The sequence below is a fragment of the Mustela nigripes genome, chromosome 2, assembly GCF_022355385.1.
Source record: "Mustela nigripes isolate SB6536 chromosome 2, MUSNIG.SB6536, whole genome shotgun sequence".
Classification (NCBI taxonomy): Eukaryota; Metazoa; Chordata; class Mammalia; order Carnivora; family Mustelidae; genus Mustela; species Mustela nigripes.
Genome location: NC_081558.1, coordinates 219043030 through 219070955, shown reverse-complemented (window position 1 = coordinate 219070955; position 27926 = coordinate 219043030). Strand labels below are relative to the sequence as shown.

Here is a 27926-nt window from a genome sequence, read left to right as displayed (position 1 = left end):
GGTCGGTGCGGGTGTCGGTGTGGACGGAGGTGTGGGGTCGGTGTGGGCGTCGGTGCGGACGGTCGTGCGGGGTCGGTGCGGGTGTCGGTGTGGACGGAGGTGTGGGGTCGGTGTGGGCGTCGGTGCGGACGGTCGTGCGGGGTCGGTGCGGGGGTCGGTGAGGACGGAGGTGTGGGGTCGGTGCGGGGTCGGTGCGGGGTCGGTGCGGGGTCGGTGCGGGGGAGGCCTCCCGCCCCAGGCCAGCCGCGCCCCCCCCCCCCGCGGCCCCCCCCGGCCCCGCCGCTCTCAGTCTCCGCCTTCCCGACCTCCCTTCGGGGTCCAGACCGTCCACCCTGGACTCATCCCGGGGCCGCACCGCCCCGGCACCCCTGCGAGGGGCCGCGACTGTCCCCGGGCGGCCCCGACGCCCCCTGCCTGCCCTCACCCGCCGGGTCGCGACCGCAGGCCCCGCCCAGGCCCCGCCTCCGCCCCGCCCCGGCCCGCTCAGACCCCGCCCGGGCCACGCCCCCGTCGCGCTGGGGCGTCCGGCCGTCGACCAGTGAGGCGGCCGGGCGCGCCCTGGGCCCACCTTCGCGGCGCTCTCATTGGCTGCGGGGCATCGGCCCACCGCGCCCGCGACGTCTGCCGAGACGCCCGAGCCGCGGCCGCCGGCTGGGACCTGGGGCGCGAGCGGCGGCGGCGAGCAGCGCGGTCATGACGGAGGGCACGTGAGTCCCGCGTCCCGGGACCCCCGAGGAGGGCGGCGGCGGGGGGCGGCGGGGGGCGGCGGGAAGGCCCCGGGGAGGGCGGCGGGGGCGGCGGGGGCGGCGGGGCGGGAGGCGGCGGCTGACCCGAGCGCCCGGCCCGCAGGTGCCTGCGTCGCCGCGGCGGCCCCCACAGGACGGAGCCGGCGACCGACCTCCGCCGCTGGCGCCTGTGCAGCGCGCGCGGCCGGCAGACCTGGACGTACCTGGCGCGGGACGAGGAGCCGGGCCGCGGGCCCACCGCGCTGGAGGCGCACGCGCTGGGGCTGGACCCCGTGAGTGCGGCGCGGGGCCGGGGCGCGGCCTGGAAACGGCGGCGGCGCCCGGGAGCGCGCGGCCGCCTTTGCCTTGGTGCGGCGGAGCCTGCGGGTCGGGTCCGGCCGGGAGCGGGTGGGCGTCCCCGCTCGGGCCCCGGGGTCCCCGCTCGGGCCCGCGCCGGCCGCCGCGCGCTCAGCCCCGTCCGGCCCCCGCGGCAGGGGGGTCCCTTCCAGGCCTGGCCCCAGGCGGACAGCGCCCGCGCGGCGGCTCTGAACGGGATCGCGTTCTACGTGCGGCTGCAGGCCGAGGACGGGCACTGGGCCGGGGACTACGGCGGCCCGCTCTTCCTCCTGCCGGGTAGGTGGTGCGGGCGTGCGCGGGCGCCGGCCTGCGGGGCCGGGGCCGGGGTCGGGGCCGGGCCGGGCTCCGCGCGGGGAACGCCGCGCAGGACGGGCGGGTGGGAACCCTGCAGCTTTGGGGAAGGGGTCTGCGGGGTGGCCTGTGCCCGCGCTGGCCCGCGTGGGGCGGCGGGGCGCCGAGTTCTCAGAAGGAAGCGAGGGCTGCGCTGCTGGGGGCAAGGGCGGAGGGGCCCCCGGTCCCAGGGCGCGTGACAGGCGCTGCACACGGAGGACCTGGCCTCTGTGAAGGTGTCAGAGGTGCGCAGGTGATGCGTGGGATCTTTTTTTTTCTTAAGATTTTATTGTATTTTTTAAAGATTTTATTTATGTATTGGACAGACGGAGATCTCAAGCAGGCAGAGAGGCAGAGAGAGGAGGAAGCCGGCTCCCCGCCGAGCAGAGAGCCCGATGTGGGGCTCGATCCTGGGACCCTGAGATCATGACCCGAGCCGAAGGCAGAGGCTTTAACCCACTGAGCCCCCCAGGCGCCCCTTAAGATTCTGTTTTTAAGGAATCTGTGCAACCCAGTGTGAGGCTCAAACCCGCTCGCCCACGATCTAGAGCTGCTGGCTCTACCCGCTGACCGGGCCATCCAGGCAGGTTAGGGGAGGCCAGGTAGCTGGTGTGGGCGAACTTACCCTGGGGGCGGGGGAGCTCAGGCAGGGAACCTGCCGGTTCAGTTGGTGAGTCCTAGGCGGACTGCGTTTGGGCCTCCTGGGTCCTCATCTGGTCCGGCTAGCTCAAACCGCCGTGTTCTGAGGATTTTCACTCAGTAGGTACTCAGCTGCGTCAGGTCAGAAATTCCCTCCCGTAAAGGTATGTGGAAGGACTCCTTTCTCCGTCTGCTCTTGTCCGTACTGGGCTGTGCAGCGTTGTAGCTTCTTGTCCAGGGACCCAAGGGCCTGTCCTTAGGGGTCAGCCAAAGCGGTTCTTTCTTCCCTTTGGCCCCGGCTGCAGCCTGCTGAGACGGTTGCCCGAGGTCTTCATACGGAGGCAGGGACACCACATTTGCCTGCTCTCGGGAAGGTGACCGGACTTCACTGTGTCTCGGCCACCTCATCAGTGACATGGGGCTGATGAAAATCAGGATAGGTCATACATTCGAGGCACCAGGGACAGCTGCACTGGTTCGTGCTCCTGCTGCAGCTCTGGGCTCCGCCTGCTGGGGCTCCTCCCCCGTGCAGGCTGTAGGCTGCGCCTTGGCCTTCCCTCTTCTGAACTCTGGACAGACCCTCTTTCTCGGGTTGGTCTGTGCAGAGGTACTATACGGGGTTTTTCCATGGCTGGCTGAGCTTTCACCACTCCTTCCTTTTCCTGCTTTAATTTGGGAAGATGCTCCTGGGGGCCATGGTTCTGTATAGACAACTCCCCATTGAGTGTAGTTCATGTGGCATTGACTATTCCCATGGGTCTTTATGGGAAGGTGCTGACATGGCATTGGTCTGCTCTGACCCCAGGCAAGGTGGTAGGACTTCACTGTGCCTTGGCTGCCTCCTATGTGATGTGGGGAATCGGATTTGGTCATACGTGCACATATGTGTATCACTGTGGTGAGCCCTGATGCTGGGGTCCAACCCCGGGCTCCAGCCCCTGCCCTACTACTTGGGGCCCGTGCCTCAGTTTCCTTGCCTGTAGAGTGGGGAAGATGCTGGTTCTGTTTCTTGGCCATGTATGTTTCTTTGTCCTGGCAGCGTCATACCTGTAATGAAAAGAGACGGGCTTGGTTTGGGGTGATTTTTTTTTTTTTCTGAACCTCTGCAGCATCTCCAAACGTAGCTGCCATTCTTCTGAGTCTGTCTTCCAGGCTTTCTGATGCCTCGGAGCCAGAGTCAGGCATGTGTTTCGTGGTCCATTTTGACTAGGGCCTACCCCAAGACACCCAGCCCCCTCACCTCCCTGGCAGGGCACCACAGCCTGTGGCTGGGGAGGTGGAGGCTAGGGATGGGGATGGCCAGTGAGGACCATATTCGGGAGGGCTAGGCTGAAAAGGTTTTTTGTGGATAAAATTTATTGGCCATTGGCTATCTCTCCAGTTTGCAAAGTGACATATCCTAGAAGAAAACCTATAAAAAAAAACATAAGCAATAAAGCTTGTGCTATCCAGGGGTGAACCATTTGGTGTTTCTTTTCCAGCAGGTGTAGACAGTCTTGTGGGAACTTCGAGTGGCTGGGAGGGCTTTGTACACCCCATGTAGGGGTATCATGTGTTGCTGCCGCTCCTGGGGCCTCACTCCCGACGTCCCGGACGATGTGGGGAGGAGTAGCCGTCTCAGGCTCGTTTCCACGGAAAGGAAGGGGCCAGAGCAGCTCCCTGTAGGGTGGGAAGAAAGGGGCCTGGGCTTAGCAGTGCTGAGCGTCTGCGCCCGGTGACATCTTTTCTGCCACATAGGCCTCCTGATCACCTGCTACGTGGCCCAGATCCCTTTGCCCGCGGGCTGCAGAGAAGAGATGGTGCGGTACCTGCGGTCAGTGCAGCTCCCCGACGGCGGCTGGGGCCTGTGAGTCGCTTTGTTACTGCCACGTGTGCGTGCGTGTGCACGCGTGTTCTTACGCAGGAGCTACGCCTGTCAAAAGTGGGGGGGGCTGTAGCCACTCTGGGCCTGGGGTGGGTGGGAGGTGGACGTGGCCTGGGTGCTGTGGTCAGCTGGACCCTGGTGTCCCGGGGGTCTCAGGACAGGTGGCGGCACACTCTGGCCATGGGTCCTCTAGCTTGTGTTGCAACTCGGCTTTCTGACTGCTCGAGAGACTCGTGAGACTCACCCCACAGAAAACCCTCCGGCTGTTACCACTAAGGCAGAAGGAAGTTCTTGACTCTGGAGTGGCAGCAGGTGGCGCGAAGGCGGCCAGGTGCCCCCCAGTTCTCAGTGTGCCTTTCGGACACATAGCTCAGCTGGGGGCAGGGCCTTCCCCCAGGGGGCTCAGCTGCCTGCCTGCCCTGGTCGTGGGCTTTGGTACCTCTTTTTCCACACCCAGGGCTGGCGTTCCTCCCGGTGAGCTAAATCCACACCACAGGGGTCCCCCATTCAAATTCTTGGGGGACATCCCAGCCTCTGTTTGCCCCTTGATGGGGCTCTGGGCCTCTGCTTGTTCCCTCCGGAGCTGGGTCTGTGTGCTGTGGTGATGAGGGAGCCGGAGCTGGGCCTCTGCCCTGGGACTGGCCCCGTGGACTTGGGCATGGGACGTAAGTAGAGGAGGTGGCAGGGCGCGCCCAGGCAGCTGGGGACGGTCCAGGTGTGGGAGCTGTGTGGCAGTTCGGGGTGTTGGTTACGTTTTCCCGTTACGTCAGCGAAAGGTGTTAGAGTGTTTTTGACTTTTCTCCGGAGACTTCGCTGAAAGCCTTGCCCAGTTTCTTAGAAGTAACGAAGTGTGGCATTCTCTTGTTCTGTCTCCTCCCCAAGGCACGTGGAGGGTGAGTCCACGGTGTTCGGGACTGCACTCAACTATGTGTCTCTGAGAATCCTGGGTGTCGGGCCTGATGATCCCGACTTGGTACGCGCCCGGAACCTTCTTCACAAGAAAGGTACTCCTGGCACAGCCCCTGCTGGCTGCTCCTTCCTGCAGGCAGAGGCCGCGAAAGTCTGTCTTGGGGCTGGACTCATATTCTGGGGAAGCCGCTGGTGCCCCAGCTCCTGTGCCGCTGGGCGGTCCTGAGCAGCTCGGGAGCCCGCTTCTCTCCTGGGCTCGAGGAGCCTCAGCACTGTGTTCGGGTCATGCGAGGGGGCACATGCGGTTCCTGAGGAGCTAATCTTCACAGTCGGGCAGATGTTTGGGGACTTTGCTTTTCCGTAGGTGGTGCTCTGCTCATCCCTTCCTGGGGGAAGTTCTGGTTGGCTGTCCTGAACGTTTACAGCTGGGAAGGCCTCAATACTCTGTTCCCGGAGATGTGGTATGCTTGTCCTTCTGCGGCTGATTTGGGGCTGGGTGACCAGTGCTTTCCTGAGTCGGGTGACCGGCCCTGGGTCACTCGTTGCCTGTTCCACAGACGAGGGGGTGGCCCATTCTGTGGAGGGAGGCTGCATCAGGCTCCCGGTGGAGGCCCTGCTTGGCTGAGTCCTGCAGCCGGATGGAAGGGGTTCCCGGTTGGGCAGCAGTGGGGCACCGTGGGCTTGGGCCTCGGGCAGGTGAGCAGGTTGCTCCAGCCTGGGAGAACGGCTGGTGTGGCGAGCGTGAAGCTCTGGCGTTGTTGCAGAAGGCTGTGCTGTGTCTTGTCGTCATGGGCGCTCGGAGCCTCCGTGGGAGCAGAGACAAGAAGGCAGCGGGCGTGCAGCTCAGCGCTGGGCTGGGCTGGGCTTTTTTTCTGTTCTCTTATCTCTGCCGGTGACTGGGAAGGTCGATCCCAGGCATTGTATTGTCACCTGTGGCCACCTCAGTTTAAAAGAGAAGGTTTTCCTTGTGCACAGAACCACGGTGCCGTTTGTACACTCCGCGGAGTCAGCACTGAGTCCTTCCGCTGCAACACTCTCGCCAGCATCTTCACATTTTGGGCATCTCCCCAGAAAACATTCATGGGCATGTCAGTCCGCCAGTGTCACCTTCAGGGGCTGAGAGCCCTGGTGGAGCTTGGGTTGAGCCCCTGTGGCTCCCTGGAGCCCTGTCAGCAGTGTCGTGGCCCCCGGGGAGCTGTCAGGGAGGTTGGGGGCTGTTGTGTTAGCGACCTCGGCGGCGGGGGTCCTCCAGGTGAAGGGTTCTGACGCCAGGGTTGAGGGCCCAACCTCCGCAGCCTTGCCGGGGGGTGACGGGCAGAGGGTGGTGAGGTGAGGTGCTGGGAGGGGTGCTTGGGAGGAGTCAGGAGGTGTCCTGGGGCCACCCTTGCTGTCCTCACTGGCGGCTCGCTAGTGTCCCGTGGACCTGTGCGGGGCGTGAGGCGTGGGCAGGGAAGGGCACCGAGCCAGTGCTGGGAGGCCAGTGTCAGGGCACTGGTGGTCTCTGCTGGGCCGTGAGGGCACTGCTGGTCTTGCTTGGGGTGGCATTGGAGGGGTGAGTTTGAGGGGGGAAGGTGTGCAGGGTGGAGGACCGGAGATCCTGAACCTCTCCAGCGGCAGAGAAGCTGTAACATACGCCCCTGTAAGGTCCGCCACTCCCTGAAGCGAGTGGTGGCGCCCTGGAGGGAGGGAAGGGGCCCAAAGCTAGAGCTGGCCCAGGGCTGGGTCCCTGCCCAGCTGGTGATTGGCCTGCCCCTGCCCCTCACATGTTCCGACAGGAGGCTGGGAGGGAAAGTGAGGACAGTGCCCCGGGTACCCACCCCCCCCGGGCGGCTGTGCTACGGCCAGGCTAAATGTCTGGCCTAAAACATGTTGGTGGAGATGACAATAACCCTCGAAGCCTCAATCTTGGGAAGGGGAGTCCATTCTGAAGGGTTTTAGATAAACTTTATTTTGGGATGGTTTTCAATTTCCAGAAAAGTCGCAGAGAGAGCCCAGAATGTTCCGTAGACCCTTCACCCTGTTTGTCCGTTATTAACGTTCTGCATCGCCGTGGCATCTTTGTACGGCAGTCGGCCCTTGAGGTGTCGACGTCGACTTTCCTGGCTTCAGGCTGAAGTGGGAGGAGTGGCTGTCACTCCTGCAGACTGTGCCTGTCGGCACCGTGGGAGTGTGGCTGTGACGTGCGGGTGGCCGTGCCCACGTGGGCCGGGGCTGCGTGGCTGGTGCCGGAGGGGGCCGGGACCTTCTGCCGACGTGCTCTTCCGCAGGCTGTTTCCTGACTGGGTCCCCGCGCACCCCTCCACGCTCTGGTGCCATTGCCGACAGGTCTACCTGCCCATGAGCTACTGCTACGCCATCCGGCTGAGCGCAAAGGAGGACCCGCTGATCGAGAGCCTCCGCCAGGTCAGAACTCCTGGGCAGGGACCCCCAGGCCTGGGGGCCCCCTCGAGTCCGATTGCGCATCCTGCTTGCAGAGCTGAGTTCCAAGTTGGGAGAGCAGAACCTCCGCCTTCCCGGATCCTCCGTGACGGCCCGCGGGGGCGAGGGGACGGCTCGGGGCACCTGGGAGCAGGGTCCGCCTGGGGGAGCAGCTTCCGAGAGCCGGCTTGGGGCTCACTGGGGTGCACCCCTGGGAGGGCAGTGGGCGAGGAGGGTGCTGAGGCGCTGGTGCCCCCAGGAGCTCTACGTGGAGGACTACGCGGGCATCGACTGGCCGGCGCACAGGAGCAGCGTGGCCCCTGAGGATCTGTACACGCCGCACAGCTGGCTGCTCCGCGTGGTGTACGGTGGGTGCTCCCCGAAGGCCTGGCGGGCACCTCAGCTGGCGCCGAGTCTCCTCCCTCTCTCGTACCCCTCTGTCGTGCGGGCCGCGTGGTGATGAGGAGGACAGCCGTGTGTGCCTCGTGTCCAGTCGGTCTGCCCTGTGTTCGCCCTTGGAGCAGGCCCAGGGCTGGGGCTCCCAGACAGGAGAAGCGGGCCTGGAGGGCACACTCATTCCTTCCAGTCGGGGGAGGGACTCGGGGGCCCAGTGGAGGCCCATCTCCCTGCAGGAAGCCCCGTGGCTTGGGGGCCAGCACGGGGGCCGCGTGTGGAAGCGTCCTGTTCCACGGCTCGTGCTCCCCTTGCTCCTGTCTTGTGCGCTGCACCCCGGGGTGGCAGCTGGCTCCCTGTCTCCGTCAGTGCTGAGATGCACCCTGGCTGGGTTTCCATTCAGGAAACACGGTCCTAGGGGCAGGGCCGGGGCAGCACATCCGGATGTCGGGGAGGGTCGGGGGGTGGACAGGGTAGGGAAGGGCCCAGGGGCCATCCTGTGCTGATGACCTCACCCCTGCAGCATTACTCAACCTGTACGAGCGCCACCACAGCACCAGCCTGCGGCAGCGGGCTGTCCAGAAGCTGTACGAGCACATCGTGGCAGACGACCGCTTCTCCAAGTGCCTCAGCATTGGCCCGGTCAGTGTTCCCGCTGCCCCGTGTCAGTACCTCCCCGCCGTGTAGGGGGAGGAGCTGGGGTGGGAGGCCCTCTTGAGGCCGGTCTCTGGAGCTGGGAGTGTGACCTTCCTGGAGGTGAGGTCTCCCACTGGAGCCCGGCAGACAGCACCCTCCCCACCACCCAGTGTGTTTGGCATGCTGCTCCTTGGGCCACCTCTCAAGATCTTTCTGGCCAGTTGGGAGGGATGCCTTTTCTCCCTTGACCATCTCCCCACAGAACTCGCTACTGCCCTTGCCTTGTGGGGTTCGGAGCTCCAGCCCGGCTCCTGCTGAGCCTGTGACCCAGGGCTCTCACTCTGAGGCTCTGGGCTCCTGAGCCGGCTTTGCATCATGAGGCCGTGGGGCCCGGCAGAAGCCCAGCGTGGACGCGCTTGTAGAGGCAGGGGTGTCCCAGGCAGTGCGGGGTCGAGGGGCTGCCTTGTGGCTGCTGTTTTGGTGCCCTGGCGGGCCATGATGGCAGCCTTTCGGGTCAGTCCAGTGGAGCTGTGTCACTTGGGCCCCCAGGCCTTGCCGTGGCTGTGCTCGCTCGCCAGCTGGCTCGGCTCACATCCTCCCCCCCCACCCCGTGCACATGCCTCAGGCCTCTCCTGCCTCCCTTTGTGGGGTGCAGCTCTGGTTCGGTCTCTGGCAGGGCCTGGTGAGGCGTGAGCGCTCCGCTGAGAGTGGAAGGCCTGGTCTGGCTCAGAGGGAGGTGGTGCTGGGGGCCCAGGGTTGGCGCTGTCATCCTCATGTGTGGGAGCTGCCACGTGTCTGGAGCAGGGTCCTGACGAGGTCTTGTCTCCCACAGATCTCGAAAACCATCAACATGCTTGTGCGCTGGCATGTGGATGGGCCGGCCTCTTCCGTCTTCCGGGAGCACATCTCCAGGATTCCTGATTACCTCTGGTGAGTAGCGGGAAGGGCCTGGCCGGTCTGTCACCAGGTTCCTGCTGCTGACCAAGAGCCAAGGGCAGACGTGCAGGGGCCCTCCCTGGGCACAGCGGCAGGCGGCAGGGTCCCATATCTCCACGTCCTCTCGAGGGTGCTGGGGAGTCTGGAGTCACGCCTGGACCAGGAATTTCAGGGTTTGGGGAAGGTGGTGAGGGTTGGCGTGGAGTTGAACTGCCATGAAGCACTCGCTCCTGGGGCTTCTGGAAGCTTGCAGCAGATTGGGTGGGTGCAGGGCAACGTCGGGAGAAGGCCTCACTGACAAGGAGAACGGGTCAGTCCCTGGTCGCGGTGGGGCCGTCGTGGGTGAGCGTGTCCCACGGTGTCCCACGACAGGGAGTCGTGCATTCGAGGGGCCCTCTTCCGTCCGGCGGCCACGTGGGCCTGCTGCTGTAAGCGGGGTGAGCCAGGCTCCGCGTGGTCGCCGGACTTCAGCTGTTAGCCCTCTACTCCCTGACCTGGGCTTTTCTCGTCCTCACAGGCTGGGTCTCGATGGCATGAAAATGCAGGTAAAGGCTACAAGGCTATGGCCACTTGCTTCCTTTCTAACCATTCCTGATCTTGGGGTTTGGTAGGGTAACCGCTCCTCGCGGGGAGTTCTGGCAGTGTGTGCTGAGTGGCTGTGAGCATCCCCTGCATCTGAGGGGACAGCCAGTGGCAGGGACATCGGCAGGCGCAGGGCTTGTGGGAGGGCTGAGGGTCTGTGGCGACCCCCCGCCCTCTGACCCCGGCCCATGGGAACAGTTCAGAGCTGTAGGTCAGGAGCAGATGAGCGTTTCTGGGGGTTCTTGACGGGCCCGCCTCGTCCCGCTGTGACACTGGCCTCCGTGCCCACACGCCGGGCCGGACGGGGCGGGGGCGTGCAGGCGTCCGGGGGCAGGACCTGTGCTGTGCGCCCCAGCGGAGCGCCTGCAGAGCCGCCCTCGCCTCGGAGGGCGTCCGTCCCACGTGTGCTCCCACCTGGCCCTTCCCGTTCTGTGCCGTCCGTCAAGCTGGCGTTCTGCTGCTGCCTCTCCCCTGGCTTGTTTCCTGTGCCCGACCCGGGGGTGGAGGTACCTGACCACAGTGCGGCTGGGGCGGGCTGCTCCTGACCAGGCTTGGAAGCAGTGAGCCCAGGAGCCGTCAGGTCCCCCTGTGGGGGTTCTCGTCTGCTGTGACCGGCTGGCGCAATGTGGAGACCTGGAGCCTCCAGCAGTGTGCTTGGATCGCGTGGGCCGCTGGCCCTGTAGGACGGGCGCACACAGATGTAGCACCGTCTCGTGCGGAGTTCACCTCAGTGCGGCTTACCCGCGGCTCCCCGACTCCTACAGGCCAAGAGCCCCTGTGTGGGCTGTTTGTGTCCTCTGAACCCTTCCCTGCCCGGCTGATGCGTTCTTAGGAAACGGCTCTGCTGGTGTTGACGCCTCGCAGGGTTGGTGATGGTCCCCACTTTGGTTTTGTGGCACATTGGTGACGTCAGGGTTTGAGCCATGTGGCTGGTCCTCGAAGCCACTTTTGTGCAGTGGTCTGGGTGCCCTTCCTTCCTGGGCAATTGGTTCCTAGAGCTACCTTCTGGGTCTGCCTGGTGGTTTCCTCCATGTCCTCCGTTTCCGACAGCGGGGGGGTTAGGCCCTGAGGCTGGATCCTGAACGGTTTCTTTTAGGCAGGAGGGTTTCCTGGTGGCAGGTGTCCTTGCTCCGTGTCCTTCAGGGCCAGGGCTTCTGTTGCCCTCTCGGGGCTGTCGGTTGATCTGGGCCCTGGTGTTGCCAGCCCTGTCCCTGTTACCTGAGTATCTGTCCCCGTCTAGCTCTGTTTCAGTGGGATTTGGCCACTGGCATTCTTGTGGGACCAGAGCGTTGATTGGTGAACGCGGCTCCTAGGATGGCATTTGCGGGGGGTCCTGTTCACCTCTGTCGAGGCCTCCGCCAGGCCCCAGCACCTCCAGGTGTGCTCAGATGTGAAGGGGTCCCTGGCTGAGGATGAGAGCGTCCCGGCAGTGGTCATCCAGATCCTCGAAATGCCCCGAGAGGGTTCTGTCCTGGCCGGTAGCCTGGTGGAGGCAGGTGGGGCTCCCTAACCGTCCCCTGCCTGCAGGACCAGCCCTTCTCTGGCCCTCATGGGTGTTGAGGAGTGCACAGAGCATGGAGCCTGGGGTCAGGAGTTGGCTGGGCTCCCCGCATCTTTGCAGGAGCTGTTGGGAGCCCCTGATTCCTCCTCGGCCCTGCAGGTGACTCTCAGATCCCGGGCGATGGTGGGTGGGTCGGGGGAGCCGCTGTTGCTCTAACGGCCCGTCCTTGCCTGCAGGGCACCAACGGCTCGCAGGTGTGGGACACCTCATTCGCCATCCAGGCTCTGCTGGAGGTACGTGCTCTGCCTCCTTGATCTTCAGCCTCTAGTTGACCTTTCTGGGTGTCCGCTGCTGCTTCCAGTGTGACATGGCCGCTGCTGACCCTGACTCTTGGCCCCCCTGAGCTCCGAGGCCTCTGGTGATGGTCCCAGCAAGACAGTGGTCTTGCCCGGCAGCTTCGGGTGGTGGGTGGGCTGGGAGGCTTCAGGAGGCTTCAGGAGCCTTGTACGGTCTGTTCCTGGGGAGACAGGGCAGGAAGCTTCTAGCGGGGGAGTGGGCTCTAGGCTTTTCACAACACTCAGACTGCTCGTTGTGGATACTTCTCAGCACAGGCTGGAGGGAAACCGGAATGTGTTTTTGTGCCGGTGGGACTGAGGGTGGTGACATTCTGGAAGGCCTTGGGAGGGGGTCTGGGCCACATGGGGGTCTGCCTTAGATGGGGCAGGGTCTTACGGACGCAGGACGGGCTGGGCTGGGTTTGGTGTCGACTGTTTCATCTCCTTTGTTTCTCCATCACATCTTCCTGACTTGTCAGCAGAAGTGGAAGGGCCTGAGGCTCGGGTGGGTTTGCTCCTGTTTCCCAGTGGCGGCAAGACGTCCCCGGATCGCCTGGGAAACAGTTCAGCCGTGCAGGCTTGTAGCGGCCGCGCCTCCGTTGTCTCTTCCAGGCGGGCGCACAGCACAGGCCCGAGTTTTCGTCTGCCCTGCAGCAGGCGCACGCGTTTCTCCGACTCTCACAGGTGAGGCCAAGTCTGGCCTGTGGCTGGGGCTGCTGGGGCTCCCACAGGCAGGGGTGCCACCTCCTCACCCTGCCTGCCCTCTCCAGCTCAGGGTAGTGCCCAGTTGGGTTTCCCCAGCAGCGGATGGGGGCTGTGGGCCACGGGCCACGGGGGTGAGGCCTCGGAGGGTGCCTCTGGCTCCAGTGTTCGAGAGCGCCGTAGGGCAGTGGCTGTGGGTCCTGATGTGTTCCGTGCCAGGCCCGCCGGCCCCAGTTCTGGGTCTGCTGGTGACGTGGGGCCTCCTCTGCTTCCCACATGTGCGTCCTGGATGCTGTCCAGGTCCCAGACAACCCTCCTGACTACCAGAAGTACTACCGCCAGATGAGCAAGGTACCGTGGCCACCCCGCTTTGCCTGGAGTCCTGTGGTCTGGTTGGTCCTGCTTTGCCCTTGAATGGGGCTCTTCCCACAGCTTCCTGGGGCTTCCCACTCGGATAGACACACGGCGCGGGCTTCCGTCAGCGCATCCGAGGTTCCCCTGGCTGGGGAGGTGCAGGCTCGAGGTGGCTGAGCCACGCAGGCGTCCACGCACCGCACACTGGGGACTATGCGCACATGCCCGTGCCTCAGAGGCGCTTCCAGATGGCAGCGCGTGCAGGGAGTGGGACCGCGTTCGTAGGAACCTGGGTCAGGGTGACGGGGCTGCCGCGGAGGGTGGAGGGCAGCCCCGCTGGGGGTGTGGGAGCGTGGACGCGGCGTGTGCGCCTCCCGCAGCAGGTCGGGGGGTCCTCCTGCAGGGGTGCGGCATGGAGCTGCACAGGTGAGGGAGGTGCTCTGACCTGGGGAGGTCCTGACAACCAGGACACGGGCTCAGCCCTCCGCCCTGCCCGTGACCGCCGCACGCCCTGCAGGGGGGCTTCCCTTTCAGCACGCTGGATTGTGGCTGGATTGTTGCCGACTGCACCGCGGAGGCCTTGAAGTCCATCCTTCTTCTGCAGGAAAAGTGTCCCTTTGTCACCAAACACGTCACGCGTGAGCGGCTCTGTGACGCCGTTGCTGTGGTGAGGCTCTGGGCATCGGACGGGGGCACGATGGCGCCCAGGCTGCCCTGCCGCCCACCCCCGGGTCCTCTTAGCAGCACGTGTGAACTGCTGGCTGGCTTTCGTCCCCCCAACCCCTGGGGTCAGACTGCAAGCCCGGGTGGCGCACCCTCTGATGCATCTGTGTTTGGGGAAACCACGAGCCCTGTGCGGGAGGCTCGCGGGTCTGGCTGCTCCAGGGCAGACTGGCGTTTTCCACGGGCTGTGTGGAGAGAAAATGGGAACTTCTGTGCATTTGTGCGAAACCCTCAGCGTACCCGGTGTTGGTGCGTGTCTCTCCGTGGGGACCACATAGCTCGGCAGTACACGTGTGCTCTGTAAATGGGGGAGCAGGTGCGTGCCACGGCCCCAGGTGGCCACTCACAGAGCACCTGCTTGAGAAAGCTGTAGCCCGCTGCTCTGGGCACTGAGGGTCTCGGTTTAAGGTGACAGCTGGCTCCCCGCTCCCCAACCCTGCCCCATTGCTCTTAGCTTTGGGTGTTTCTAGAAAGGTCCACGAGAGCTTGTGGGCTCCTCCTTATGCTCAGGTACACGGGTAAACTCTCAGGTTGTTTTCTCTCTGGTTTTAGTTGCTGAACATGAGGAATTCTGATGGAGGGTTTGCCACCTATGAAACTAAGCGTGGGGGGCACTTGCTGGAGCTGCTGAACCCCTCGGAGGTCTTTGGTGAGTGGTTGGTGACACAGACCCAGGGACCCGACATGCCAACCAGAGCCGGAGTTCTTCCTCCAGGCCGGGAGCGGCGCCGGCCAAGCTGCAGGCAGATGGTGGTGGATCCTTTATTTTTTATTTATTTGGAAAGATTTTATTTATTTGACAGAGATCACACATAGGCGGAGAGGCAAGCAGAGAGAGAGGAGGAAGCAGGCTCCCCGCTGAGCAGAGAGCCCGATGCGGGACTCGATCCCAGGACCCTGAGATCATGACCTGAGCCAAAGGCAGAGGCTTAACCCACTGAGCCACCCAGGCGCCCCAGTGGTGGATTCTTTAAGGAGCACCCTCTAAGCCCTGGCGTGTCTGTGCTTCTTGGCCTCTGAGGGTGGCCATCATGCCAGTGGTTGTGGATGGAAAATTGTGGTTTTATTTCTCAGAGGTGGTGGAGGAGTCCGTGGCAGTCACAGCTGGCTCTCTGGCTTGAGCCTGGGCTGGCTCTTGCTGTGTGCTCTGTCCTCCTTGGGGACTGTCCTGTGTCCTGGGTGCTCCTCCCAGAGCCCAGGCACATTGCAAGGAGGTGTCAGGGGGGACCCACTGGCCTGTATTGTCCCTGCTGTTCGCTGCGGCAGGGACAATACACCCAGGCAGCTCCTGTCCCCGAGTGTGTGCCCTTGTGTGCCCCCATGTCCTTGCTTCGGGGTCTCTGTCCCGCTTCTGTTCGATGTGCTCTGGTTGGGGTGGGGCGCAATTCTGCCTGTACTGCTCCTTCACTCTCCCACCGGACCAAACGTCCTCCAGCCGGATACGGGTCTCCAGGCCACCGTGGAGACACGGGCCACCCTCCTACCTGGTGGCCGTGTCTCCTGGGCCCCTCCGCGGGGACTCTTTCCTTGTTTTCTTGGAGGGTGACCCGGCGCTTGCTGTCCCGCATGGCTCTGCTCTCACTCTTCACGGCGGGGCACGAGCTGCCGGGTTGGGTGACGCGACGACACTCGCGCGCGCTGACCCTCCCTCCCTCTCAGGGGACATCATGATCGACTACACGTACGTGGAGTGCACCTCGGCCGTGATGCAGGCACTGAAGCTTTTCCACGAGCGCTTCCCAGACCACAGGGCCGAGGAGGTCAGGTAAGGGTGGCCTGGACACAGGGATCTTTGGTTACTGAGCCACGCGTGCTGCCCGTTGAGGAGCCGAGAGCTGAGACGCGGGCTCACCGGACACTGAGAGCGTGTGTTGCTGGGGTGGGTGCCTCGCCGCAGAGAGGGACTGTGGACGGAAACTCCTGTAGCAGTGGAGGGGCCTCGAGCTGCAGGCCTCCGCCCCGCGGAGGGTCAGGGAGGCCAGGCCGCGCAGTGACTGCACGGAGCTCCCGACGCCCTGAAACCCTGACTGCTGGGAGCCTGCTGCTGAGTGCCGGCCCTCCCGGGACCTACGCGGTCGGTGAGCACGCGTTTGCGCATTGCGGTTTTCGTGGTCGCGCTCGCACAATAAAGTAAGCTGGAGGAAGCGAAATGTTAGCACGATAAGGAGAAAGTTCGGTGTTTGTCAAGAAAGATCCGCTTACCCGTAGACCCACGAAGTTCAAGTCCGTGTTGTTCCCAGGCCGGCTCTTCATCAAGCGTGTACTGGGGCTCAGAGCAGCACAGCTGTAACACAGAAATCGGAGCTTTTCCACATCCTAATATTGGTAAAAAAGGCCTGTATCCCCAGCTGCACCCGTGTCCTCAGAAACGGTGGCTTTTAAACAAGCTCGTCCTGTTGACGTCTGGTACGCGTGGAGAGACGTGCGCACGTGGAACTGCCATGAGGTGGCACACCCGTGGGGCGCAGCGGGCACAGCGGGCGCCGGAAGCTCCCCTTCTGGTTCTCTGCGGGCGGCTCTGACCTGCACCTGGGGCATCACCTGGCGCGTGGGGCCCTGCCAGCTGGTCACAGAGCGGCCCGCCGTCCCCCATGCCGTCCCCTGTGCCGCGGCCTGTCCGGGTAGCGCGGGGGCACCGTTTACCGTTGGTTCGTCTTGGCTCCTCAGGAACCTTCCGGTGGGTTCCTGTGGCTCACCTGCTTGAACCCTCGGCTCGTCTGCCAGGGCCAGGGCACCCACTTCTCGTGGGGAGCCGACTCGCCGTGTCACGGGCGCCTCTGAGGACTCCCCTCCGCCCGGTGCAAGCTTGTGTTTTCACACCTCCCGGCAGGGCCAGCGCACACCCAGCCTGGTCACGCTGTCCCTTCGTGGTCACGCTGTGCCTTCACGGTGTTGCTGGTTTCTGCTCGGAAAGCATTTTCGGAGGCTTTTCACGACCGTGCTCACAGAGAAAACAGTCTGCTGTCCCCTGCCAGTGTCCGCTGCAGGCTCTGGCTCTCCCGGGAAAGGAGCGCAGGCTCGTGGGAGGAGCAGGAGGCTTCCCTTCTTCCCCGGCTCTCTGGAAGAGTGCGCGGGCGTCTGCTGCTTCCGCCCCAACTGTTCGGGCTCCGTTTGGGCTGGGAGTTTCCTCGGAGGGAAGGTTTTACGTTCTTACTTACGGGGTCAGTTTTACTTGTTCTAGGACTGTGCAGATTTCCTTTTCTTCATGTTTGTTTCAGTTTTGGGGACTGTCCCATATCCGCTCCATTTTCTGTGGATCTGCACGGAGCTGCCTGCAGTGTCCCCGGCAGCAGCTCCGACCCCGCTGCGTCCCCGGTTCCTTGCTGACGTGGGCGACCTGGGCCTCTCCTCCACCAGCAGCTTGTCAGTCTTGTCTTTCCTCTTCTTCCTTAAGATTACTTATTTGTGATGCGTTTGACAGAGAGCAAGAGAGCGCGTGTGCGTGCGCGTGTGAGCTGGGGGAGGGGCAGAGGGAGAAGCAGGGTCCCCGCTGAGCAGGAAGCCCGCCGCCAGCCTGGATCCCAGAACCCCGGGATCGCGACCCGAACTGAAGGCAGGTGCTTCCCTGACTGAGCCACCCAGGTGCCCTTGTTTTTTCTTTCAAGATTCACGTATTTCTTTCAGAGAGGGAGGGGCTGAGAGAGAGTCCCAAGCGGACTCCCAGTGAGCACGGGGCCTGATGTGGGGCTCAGTCTCCCAACTCTGAGATCGTGACCTGAGCCGAAACCAAGAGTCAGACACTCGGACTGCGCCACGGGGCGCCCCTGAATCTTTAGTTGACAGACAACGTTAACATGCATTTCAGGCGTACACACAGTGGGCCCGCAGACGTGCACGTGTTCACCACAGCGTGGCTACCGTAGTCCTCATGCAACACTCTTTTTTTTCCCCCAAGATTTTATTTGACAGAGGTCACAAGTAGGCAGAGAGTCAGGCAGAGAGAGGGGGAAGCAGGCTCCCCAATGAGCAGAGAGCCCGATGCAGGGCTCGATCCCAGGACCCTGAGATCATGACCTGAGTGGAAGGCAGAGGCTTAACCCACTGAGCCACCCAGGCGCCCATTAAGACTCTAATTTTAAGGAATCTGTGCAACCCAGTGTGAGGCTCAAACCCGCACGCCCACGATCTAGAGCTGCTGGCTCTACCGACGTGCAACTCTCCTGCGCGCTGTACCTACACCCCCCGCTTATTCGTTCCGTAACCGGAAGCTTGTGCCTCCCATTCATCCCTCACCCATTTTGCCCGTCCCCTGACGCCCTGCCCCCTGGCACCCACCAGTTTTCTGTATTTATGTGTCTGTTTCAGCTTTTATTGTTTCATTTTATTATTTTTCTTTTATTAATTGGGTTCCACACTGGGCTTCGACGCAGGTCTTGAACTCACAACTCTGAGATCAAGACCTGAGCTGAGACCAAGGCTCAGTTGCTTAACCAGCTGAGCCACCCAGAAGCCCCTGTTTCTGGGGCCATCTGTGCCGTAGTTGAGCATTTACCTACTGAACGACATCTTCCACGTTTTAGCAGTTACGAATCACCCTGCCGTAGTTACTCCATGCAGGCTTTTGTGTGGACGTGTCTTCAGCCCATCTGGGTAAATACCGGAGAGCACGGGGTTGGGTCACGCGGTGGGAGTATTTATGATTTTGTAAGGGACCGCCAAACTGCTTCCGGAGCGCCCGTGTAAGTTTGCAGTGGCTGGGAGCTCCTGGTGTTCTGTAGCCTTGAGTTCCTGGTGCTCCAGGATTTTAGCCGTTCTAATAGGTGTGTAGCGGTTTATTGTGTTAATTGGCCGTTCTCTAGGGACAGAACGTTGAACGTTTTGTCATGTATCTGTCCACTGTCTGTATGTTTTTTGGTCAGATCTGAGTTTAGATCTTCTGTTGTCTCATGGTCACATTCTAGGGTATTTGGAAAGCATTTTGACTAGCAGTCCTGGTCAGCTAGGTGTTCGGTGAAGAGTTTCTCCCAGTCTGTGGCTCGTCTCTTCCTTCTGTTAGCAGGGCCTTGGGCGAGCCGCAGTTGCTTGTTTTAATGCGGTCCCGCTTACTGGTGTCTCCTCTCGGGGACTGGGTCTAAAAAGTCGTCACCAAACCTAAGGTTGCCTAGATTTTCTCCCGTGGTATGTTTCAGGAGTTTTATAGTTTTGTGTTTTGCACACAGGTCTGTGATTCCCTTGAGCTACTGTTTGTGAAGGATGTGAGGTCTGTGTCTGGACTGTGTTTTGCATGTAATTGCAGTCGCCCCGCTTGGTGAGGTTTCCTTTCTCCGTTGAACTGCTCTCCCTTGTCCACGATGATCGCGTTAAATTTATGTGGGACTGTTTCTGGGAGATGGGTTTCATTCTGATGTTTATTCTTCTAACCATGCCACGTTGTCTCGATTACTGTAGATTTTATAGCAAGTCCTTTTCTTTCTTTTTTAAAGATTTTATTTATTTTGGAGCAAGTGAGCAGCGGAAGGGGCAGAGGGAGAGGGAGAGAGCACCTTAAGCAGGCTTGATGCCCAGTGTAGAACCCAGCTTGGAGCTCAGTCTCACAACGCTGAGATCGTGACCGGAGTCACAATCAGAAGTCGGACGGTTAACTGACCGCACCGCCCAAGCATCCCTTATAGCAAGTCTTGAAGTCGGGTAGGGTCACTCAGACTTTCATCTTTGTTTCTTTCAATGATGTGTTGGCGATCCTGGGTTGTTTTTGTTTTTTTTTTTGCCTTTCTGTATAAACTTTGGGATCTTTCCTACAAAGTAACTTGCTGTTTGATTGGGCCTGCACTGAATCTGTAGATCAAGTCGCAAATATTGTTGACTTCTTTCATGATAATTTTTTAGCTTTCATCTTATAGATCTTGTATGTATTTTGTTAGGTTTATACCTAAGTTTGGGGCGCCTGGGTGGCTCAGTGGGTTAAGCCGCTGCCTTCGGCTCGGGTCATGATCTCAGGGTCCTGGGATCGAGCCCCGCATTGGGCTCTCTGCTCAGCAGGGAGCCTGCTTCCTCCTCTCTCTCTCTCAGCCTACTTGTGATCTCTCTCTGTCAAATAAATAAATAAAAATCTTTAAAAAAAAAAAAATATACCTAAGTTTTTTTTTTTTTTTTTTTGGTGCTAACATAATTGATACTGTGATTTTAATTTCAGAATTTGATTGTTCATTGCTGGTAAGAAGAGAATTATTACAATTGCCTTATACCCGGCAACCTTGCCATGATTGTTTAGTGGTTCCAGGAGTGCTTTGCTCGAGTCTTTGGGGTTCTCTCCATAGCTAATGTCATCTGTGAGCAGATGGTTTTATTTCTTCTTCCCCAATCTACATACCGTTTATTTTCTTTTTCTGTCCTGTTGCACTGGTTAGAACTTCCAGTGCAGTGTTGAATAGGAATACTGAGAGGACACCCTTGTTCAAGGTGAAGAGCTTCCCTCTCTTCCTAGTTGGCTGCAATTTTTTGATCGTAAATGGGGTTCGATTTTGTCCAGTACTTTGGTAGCTATTGGTGTGGTCACGTGACTTTCCCTGTTTAGCCTGTTGATTCGATAGGTTACGTTACTTGGTCTTCGAATGCAGAGTCAGTTTCCGTGCCTGGGATGATGATGCTCGCTGGTCTGTAGTCCGGACTTCACTCTGCGCTGTTGTGATTTGCCAGTGCCCTCTTGAGGACTTCCGCGTCTGTGCTGCTGAGACATATGGTCTGTAGTTTCCTTTCTCGTGAGGTCTTTGCTTTTGGTATCTAGGAGATCCTCTTCCCACGGGGTGAATCGGGCGGCGTGCCCTCTGTTTCTAGTCTCTGGGAGAGGTTGTAGAGACTTGGCATTATTCCCTCCTTGGATGTTAGAAACCACCAGAGGGTGCCTGGGTGGCTCAGTGGATTAAGCAGCTGCCTTCGGCTCAGGTCATGATCCCGGCGTCCTGGGATCGAGTCCCACATCGGGCTTCTTGCTTGGCAGGAAGCCTGCTTCTCCCTCTGCCTCTGCCTGCCACTCTGTCTGCCTGTGCTCGCTCTCGCTTCTCTATGACAAATAAATAAAATCTTTAAAAAAAAAAAAAATCCCCAGAGAATCCCTCCGGGCAGCTCTGTATGTTGTCGTTCATTGTGGGTTCTTGTGGGTTTTCTGCTTGTACAGGCCTGTCGTGTGCAGAAGTGGAGGTGGCAGCTTGTATTTCTTGATGATAAAGGGGAATGATTCTAATTTTTCCTCATTTGGAGTGATTTTTGCTGTAGGGTTTTTTTGGTAGTTACCCCTTTTCAGGTTAACAAAGTTCTTTTTTCTTCCTGATGTGCTGAGTTGCTTTTCCCCTCTGTTGTGGGTGTTGTATTTTAAGATGACTTTTCTGTCTCTGTAGAGATGATAAACGTGATATCCCGTGTCTGTTAATGTTATAGATGATTATTGTAGATCCTTGTAGGTTGAAACACTGTTGTTTCTGGGACAACCTAACTTGGAATCATCATATCTCTACTGTATTCAGTTCCCCCAAATTTAGGTTTGAATTTTGCATGTGTGTTCATTCATGGATAGCCTGACAATTGTGCTTTCCCGCATCCCTCTTGTAGGGTCTTTTGTGATTCTAGAATAAATGAGGGCGTGTTTCTTCCTGTGTTCCCTGGAAGAGTCCGTGTCATGTTAGAATGATCGTTCTTGGTTACTTAGTAGAATTTACCATTTAAAACTTCTAGTGCTGGACTTGTTTTTCTGGGAAGGTGGGATCTGTTCCTCCTGGAACCAACCAGGCTCCCATTCTGCTTGAGGTGGTTTTGAGAAGCTCCTTTCCCAGCAGTTTGTGTGTTCCAAGTTTTCACCTATGTTGCATAAAGCTTTCTTGTTTTCTCTTAACCGTTCCGTTTCTGCTGCACCTGTGGTCACGGCGCTCTTCCCTTGCTGGTGTTATGTGCTTGGCCCTTTACTGTTCGTGCTGGTTGTCTCTTGTTGAGTGACAGCATGCCTCAAATTCCCAACAACAGTGTCTCTTACCTCACAGTTTCTGTGGATCAGGAACCCAGGCGTGGCCCAGCTGGGTCCTCTGCCACCCAGGACACCGGCGGGGACTGGGGTCTCCTCTGAGCATTGGCTAAGGAAGGGTCTGCCCCAGGTTCATATGGCTGTTGGCAGATTTCCATTCCTTGCAGAAGGTCAGCCCGAGGGTCCCATTCCCTCACTGAGCATTGGCTAGAGGCCACCCTCAGTTTCTGGCCATGTGGGTCTCGGTGCCATCTCATGGTGCCCGCAGGGGACAGAGAGTCTGCTAGCAAGACGGAAGCTGGACGTCCCCGTGCCGAGTGTCCGAAATGATGTCCCGTCAACCTGGCTTCAGTCTGTTGTGTGGAAGCAAGTCCCAAGGCGCGGGGGCTGCCGTGGGGGTGGGACCTGCCAGCGAGGTTCGTGGGGGTCACCGTGGAGCTTGTGCCTTCAGCCCAGCCTTCCAGAGAGCCGCTTGGGCTTAGGCTGGATCCCTAAATCTAACATTTCCTAATTTTTAACTTCTTTTGAAAATTTCACTTTGCCTGTTTACTCAAGCCTGTGTCACTGATGTGACGGCTGCGGAACCGGTTCTCTCCGCCGCCGCTTCGGGAGTGGGGCTGCCGCTCACCCCTCCTGCCCTGCTTTCTTCTCGCCGCGACTTGGCTGCTCCGTCCTGTGTCCTCCTGCCCTGTTTCTTCTCTTGACCACCGGTTCTGACCGGTCTGTGAAGGGAGACCTTGCCGATTCGACGGAGGCCTTAGGATGGGTGGACCGGGGCAGGTGGGTTGTTTCCCCGCAGCCTCTGTGAGCACCGTCCTGTGTTCGTCCTGTGTTCCAGGGAGACGCTCGAGCAGGGCCTGGAGTTCTGTCGGCAGAAACAGCGGGCCGATGGCTCCTGGGAAGGGTGAGTGAGCTCCGGGGCGCGGGTGTGCCTGGGCGTGGGAGGGCTCTGCCCTCAGTGTGCTCACCGGGTGCCCGCGTGGGGCCTCGCGCCGCACTGGAAGGCTGTGGGGGTGCGGCTGGCGGCAGGTGGGCCTTGTTTGGGTCTGAGCGCCCGGCCTCGTCCCGGTGGGGCTTTGCTCAGTTGCTGCTGAAGGAGTTTGGCCGCCTGTGTGGGTGGGGAGGGCTCTGTGGCCTGGGACGGGGTCGCGTCTGTGATTCCTCCTTCCCCTGGGTGTGGGTCCGTCTTATGTCCTGTGAGGGCCAGGCTGGGCAGGTCTCTTGCTCAGCCCTAAGCCTGAGGCACAAGTTGATGGCTTGCTAGAGGCCATGTGGATGGTTTTCTTGAAAATAACCCCAGCTTCCCCGACCCCTAAGTCCGGCAGAGCTCCTGTTGCTTTCACGCCCTTCTGAAGAGGCTGAAAGGCTGAGACCCTCCTTTGTCTTCCTCCAGCTCCTGGGGGGTTTGCTTCACCTACGGCACCTGGTTTGGGCTGGAAGCTTTCGCCTGCATGGGGCAGACTTACCGCAGCGGGTGAGTGTGGGCTCCTGGCCCTGCTCGGTGGGGCTCCTCCCGGCAGGCTGCTCTGCTGGGGGCATCTTTTCCTTTGGTGTTGGATTTGGGGCATCTTTGGTATTTTTCGAAGGAGTGAGATTCCTGGCTCTGGAGCTGACAGTGGCCCAGGAAAGACACCGGGCTGAGGCCTTGGCTCCCTGTTCTGGAGGCTTCCAGCTTGTAGCTTGTGCATGGAGGGGCCCTCTGGGCTCCCCTGGCCCCCAGCCCCAGTGGGACTGCCCCGGGCTGGGTTGAGGGAACGGAGGCGGCCTCAGGTTTGAGCCGTCCCAGCTTTGTGGCAGGTGTTTTGGGTGGGGGGCGGTCGTGCCAGAGCTGCTCACTGCATCTGGGAGGGGGGGTCTCTGTGCCATCCCCGTCCCATGGTGGGTGGGACGGAGTGCAGGCTGCCCCCTGCCACCCACTGTGCTCTGTCCCACACCCCCTCCGTACCCTGGGGAGGCCCGGTCAGTGGGTGATTCGGCCTGGGGCCTTCCATCTTGGTCGCCTGTCTTGCCGGTCTCTGTAGGGCTGTGTGTGCGGCGGTCTCCCAGGCCTGCGACTTCCTGCTCTCCAGGCAGATGGCGGATGGCGGCTGGGGGGAGGACTTCGAGTCCTGCGAGCAGCGGCGCTACGTGCAGAGCGCCACGTCTCAGATCCATAACACGTGCTGGGCCCTGATGGGGCTGATGGCCGTCAGGTGGGGGCTGTGGGACCCGTGCCCGAGTAATGGGGTCGCGAGGAGGAGGGGCGCTGAGCCTGGAGCAGGCAGTTTGGGTGGGTGCGGGAGCCGAGCTCTGAGCCGGGCGGGGGGCGTGCAGGACAAGGGCACAGGTCTTTCCACACGTGGGCTTCCCGCAGAGAGGCTCGCCGCTGCAAAGACCACCACCCAAAGTGACAGCCAGGGGGAGGGCCCGGGCCCACAGGGTGGGGTGAGGCAGGTCCCTGCAGCACTCTCTGTGGCCTCCTGGCTCCACACACGTGTACGGGCACACACACGTGCACGGTATCCTGATCCGGGCTGCCCTGGTGGCTCTGGGGCTGTTTGGGGAATCTTCCTAAAACCCCCTCAGTTAGGCTAGGTCAGTGTGAGCCGGAGCAGCCGAGTCTGGGGGTGCCCCGCAGGGCAGTCTGCCTCCCACCACTCCTGACCCCACACGCAGTCCTTCTGCTGTTTCATCATCCCTCGTGCCACGACTAGTGAGGATTAGCACGTCTGACTTCTGGGGCCCTTACAGAATCCGGAAGGCCGGTGGGCCCCGGTGGGCATGAGAGTTCTCCTCCTGTCCTGGGGTGAGCACAGAGCCGTGCCTGGTGGCCGGGGCCCCCAGGACAGGTCTGGAGCAGCCCAGGCCCTTACCCAGCCCCATGTGCGGGGCTGCCCACCCGGCCTGCTCACCCCTGCACACGCTGCGTTCTGCATTTTTCAGGGATTGGGAGTCTGGGATTTGGGCAGGAAACAGGCAGTCATGGTCCACGGTGCCAGCTGTCCTAGCGGCCGTGGCCAGCAGGGCAGGTCAGTCGTCACACAGGGTTTCATGTCTGCCCTGCCTGGCTGTGTGAGGGCGAGGATGCTGCTTGGGCCGCAGCCAGAGGCGCTGTCCTCTGGAGGCTGGTGGCAGATGTGTTCAGTGCCTCCCGTTTCCCCAGGCACCCCTGCGTGGAGGCCCTGGAGAGAGGAGTCAGCTGTCTGCTTCGGAAGCAGCTTCCCAGTGGCGACTGGCCCCAGGTAGGCCAAGGAGGCCCGAGGAGCCCATGGCCCAACACTGGCCTCGGTTGGCATGGTCGTTCTCACACACCTGTGCCCCCCAGACCCCTGGCGGCATGCCGGTGGGCGGGGTCTTGGGCGTTTGCGATCCATCACGGCCTCCAGTGAGGAAGGAAGTGTGTGGAAGCAGGTCTCTATTTGCAGAGGAAGCCCTCGCTCAGAGGCTGGGCCGGGGTTGGGGCGGGGGCCGGTTCTGGGCACCCTCAGCCTCTGCCTGACGGCTCTGACTCAGCAACAAGTGCAGGGCAGCCTCCCCGGTCCTGCAGACCTGGGCTCACAAGGTCATGTAAGGCTGAGCCCCTCCCTTGGATGAGTGTGGGGTCGGCACAGCTGTGAGGAGCTGGTGACTCAGGCTGGGGGCTGTGCCACAGGGCAGGGCTCCAGAACTGGGGTGGCCGCAGGGGGTGGCCCGCCGAGGCTCCCGTGCAGACTCCCCGGGAGCCGTCCAGTGGGCCAGCCGGGGTTTCCATTCAGGGAGCCCCTTGGTGTGTATTTCCCTGTACTCTTTCAGGAGAACATCGCTGGTGTCTTCAACAAGTCCTGTGCCATCAACTACACGAGCTACAGGAACGTCTTCCCCATCTGGGCCCTTGGCCGCTTCTCCCGCCTCTACCCTGAGAGTGCCCTCGCCGGCCAGCCTTGAGGGCCCCCGGCGCATGGGCGGATGGGTGGGGCTTCCAAGCGGCCGCCGGCACGCGCGTTCCCGTTGAGGCAGCTCGGGCTGCAGGAGCCCCGCCTGGGTGCCCAGTGCCCGTCACCACCCACCTCTGCAGGGCGGGATGGGGCTGGGGCTGGTGCCTTTAGACACCTGATCCTCAGGACAGGTTTAGTTAGAGAAGCTTGTGGAGCTCGGGTGAGAATGGGGACAAGCTGTGCTGTGGCCCTGGAGAGGCCTGGCACATTCTCTGGTGCCCGGGCACGGTGCATGTCCTCTCTGTGGGGCTGGGGCGCTTTCTTGACCGATATCTGAGTTCTTGGGAGAGGGGAATGGTGCCTTGACTGCCTTCTGCCGGGTGCTGCCCAGGAGCCAGCTTGGCTGGGTCTGTCCCTGTGTCTTCTGTCTGTGGGGCTGAGGGATACGGCAGCTTTTCTGGACAGTCCAGCGGAGGCTGGTTCTCCCCGTTCACCTGGACGCCCGGGCTCAGGAAGGAACGGAGACTAGACTTGCCACGTGTCTGCCTGCTCACAGGGGAGCCAGACGTGCCGCCAGTCGTGGGGCCTCGCCGTGCTGCTGGTTGTGGGCGCCAGTATCCTTCTCCGTAGCGTCCGGGGCTGACAGAGGCACAGGCAGGAGGCCCAGCGTGATGGGCGACGAGTGTCCGCGCGCTTGGGAGGCTACCACTGTGGGCCACTGCCGCGTGCCGGGGACAGCGGAGCAGTCTGCGTAGCCGGCTGGACAGGCTTGACGCCGTAGGGCACCCTAATGCCTGCTGCCGACCCTCATGTCCTGGTCTGCTCTCAGCAGAAGTGAGGGCCGCGTTTCTAAGGCAATGCCTTTTCGGTGCTAAACTTCTGAATTCCCTCTGGCTCTAAATCTGTTTGGTGGGATGTGCGTGGATGTGGGGCTCAGGGTGAGAAACCCAGGTTCTGGCTTTGCCTTTGACCTTAAGAACAAGTGGCTCATGTGCTCAGGGCCTCCCCAGGACTGTGGCCACATGGAGTCACCAGGAGCTTTGATGACAGTAAAAGCCAGGCCTGGTGTTGCTACTGGGCTCAGCCTGCTCGCCCACGCCCAGGCCCCCTCGCCCGCTGCTCCTCTGTTCCGCCTCCCTGACTGGCAGCGACCCCTGGCCTGCTCCCTCGGGTGGCCGTCCTGCATCAGACAGCCGGGTGTCTGCGTGCACCCCCGCTCCTGCCGTTCCCGGCTCAAGTCCCTGGAGGACCCTCACGGAGACTTTGCTCCGTGTGGCCTTAGCGCCGCGGCTTTCGTGGCCTTGTGTGCTGGCCATGGCTCTGCCTGGGGCTCATCTGTTCTGGGCCTCGGTCTAAATTGTTCCTCCGCAGACCTTCTCTGGCCCCAAGGTGGTGGTTCTGCTCGGAGCCCTCTGGGGCTGGGCTGGATGTCCACGTAGAAGGCTCCGCTGGCTGCCACGCCGCGTGGCATGTAGCTGGTGTTCCGTGGATGCCCGCCGAGCATCACCCCTTCTCCGTGGCGGTTTACACGAGCGCTGCTTTTGGCTGAAGGAACTGTTGGGGTCGCTCTGAAATCTGTTGGGTTTGCTCCCGCGCGTCTTTGCTTGGCCCACGTTCCCCCCGCGCTGGGGCAGCCGGAGCCCGGGTGGTGATTGGTCCGTCTGCTCCTCGAAGTGGCCACTGCCCTCGGGAGGCTCCCGGCCACGTCCAGAGCAGAGCGCCAGACAACATAGGGAGTGAAAAATCGGCTCTTTCGCTAAAAATGGTGTCGCTTCTGTGGCCACCTGCCTTAATAAACAGACACGTCATTCCCTTGTGTTGTGTCTCCTGCTGGGAACAGTCACAGATCCGGGGTTTTCTGAGACTCACTTGGGCACCATGTTGGACGCTGGGCCGCCACCTCCTCAGTTTCAGGGGTAAGAGTAGCTGCTTCAGGGTGAGTGGGCGCATCTCCATTACCTGAGGGGAAATTGTGTGCCTCAGCCTCATTAAAAATCAAGTTCTCGACAAAACAGACGCATAAACACAGACTGAACCAGTGGGTCCCAGAGGGAAAGGGTGGAGGACGAGGGACGTAGGTGAAGGGTTTAAGAGGACGGACTTCCGGCTGTGAACTGTGTAGCTCAGCGGTGGAAAGTGGCGCGTGGCCAGTACAGCCGGTGACCCCGCAGCCCCGGCGTGTGGGGACAGGCGGTGACAGCGCTTCGCGTGGGGGACACTGGGCAACGCAGCCAGCTGCGAGTCCCTGCTGTAGGCCCGGTGTCGGCTGTCCTTCAGATCAAACAGAATCAAGTTCTTTTCGGGGCAAATCATTGAAGATGTCTGAACTCAAATTATTTTGGTTCTGGGACACATACTTGGAGTATCGTGCTGGGAGGGTTTTGCTGGACCCATGTCAGGATTTCTGTGTTTGTGCTGGGACTTCAGACCTTCCCTTTGTGGGATTCTCTAACTGGAAACCCTTGATTCACAGTGCAGATTGAGAAAGTGTTTTCCTTACTAGACAGAATCAACATTGCTGCATATACCTGTTTCCTAATTGGGCAATAAAATGTGTCAGAGATTAATGCTGTCTCCTGTTGCCTCCCATTCCTCTCTCATCTCTGCCGACAGGGTGATTGTAGGTTAATTGCTCAGCTTGGTTTATTTTCATTTGATCTGCAGCATAAATTTTCATT

General features: G+C 60.9%; 1 protein-coding gene across 2 annotated transcripts; it reads left to right on the top strand.

Moving 5' to 3' along the window:
* The first annotated feature begins 639 nt into the window (after nucleotides 1–639).
* Nucleotides 640–27815, top strand: LSS (lanosterol synthase). Of its 2 annotated transcripts, none has more exons than XM_059392555.1 (22): nucleotides 640–707; nucleotides 850–1018; nucleotides 1220–1358; nucleotides 3789–3897; nucleotides 4798–4919; nucleotides 5189–5285; nucleotides 7092–7227; nucleotides 7502–7610; nucleotides 8159–8277; nucleotides 9104–9201; nucleotides 9725–9752; nucleotides 11527–11583; nucleotides 12238–12309; nucleotides 12628–12678; nucleotides 13286–13348; nucleotides 13957–14053; nucleotides 15064–15169; nucleotides 22194–22259; nucleotides 22749–22829; nucleotides 23377–23547; nucleotides 24498–24576; nucleotides 25127–27815. In XM_059392555.1, the coding sequence occupies exons 1-22, from the start codon at nucleotides 694–696 to the stop codon at nucleotides 25256–25258; spliced, it is 2115 nt and encodes a 704-aa protein (XP_059248538.1). In that variant the 5' UTR covers nucleotides 640–693; the 3' UTR covers nucleotides 25259–27815. The 2 variants fall into 2 exon arrangements, with proteins under 2 accessions (XP_059248538.1, XP_059248537.1); XM_059392554.1 differs by having other exon boundaries at nucleotides 13199–13348.
* The last annotated feature ends 111 nt before the right edge of the window (nucleotides 27816–27926 follow it).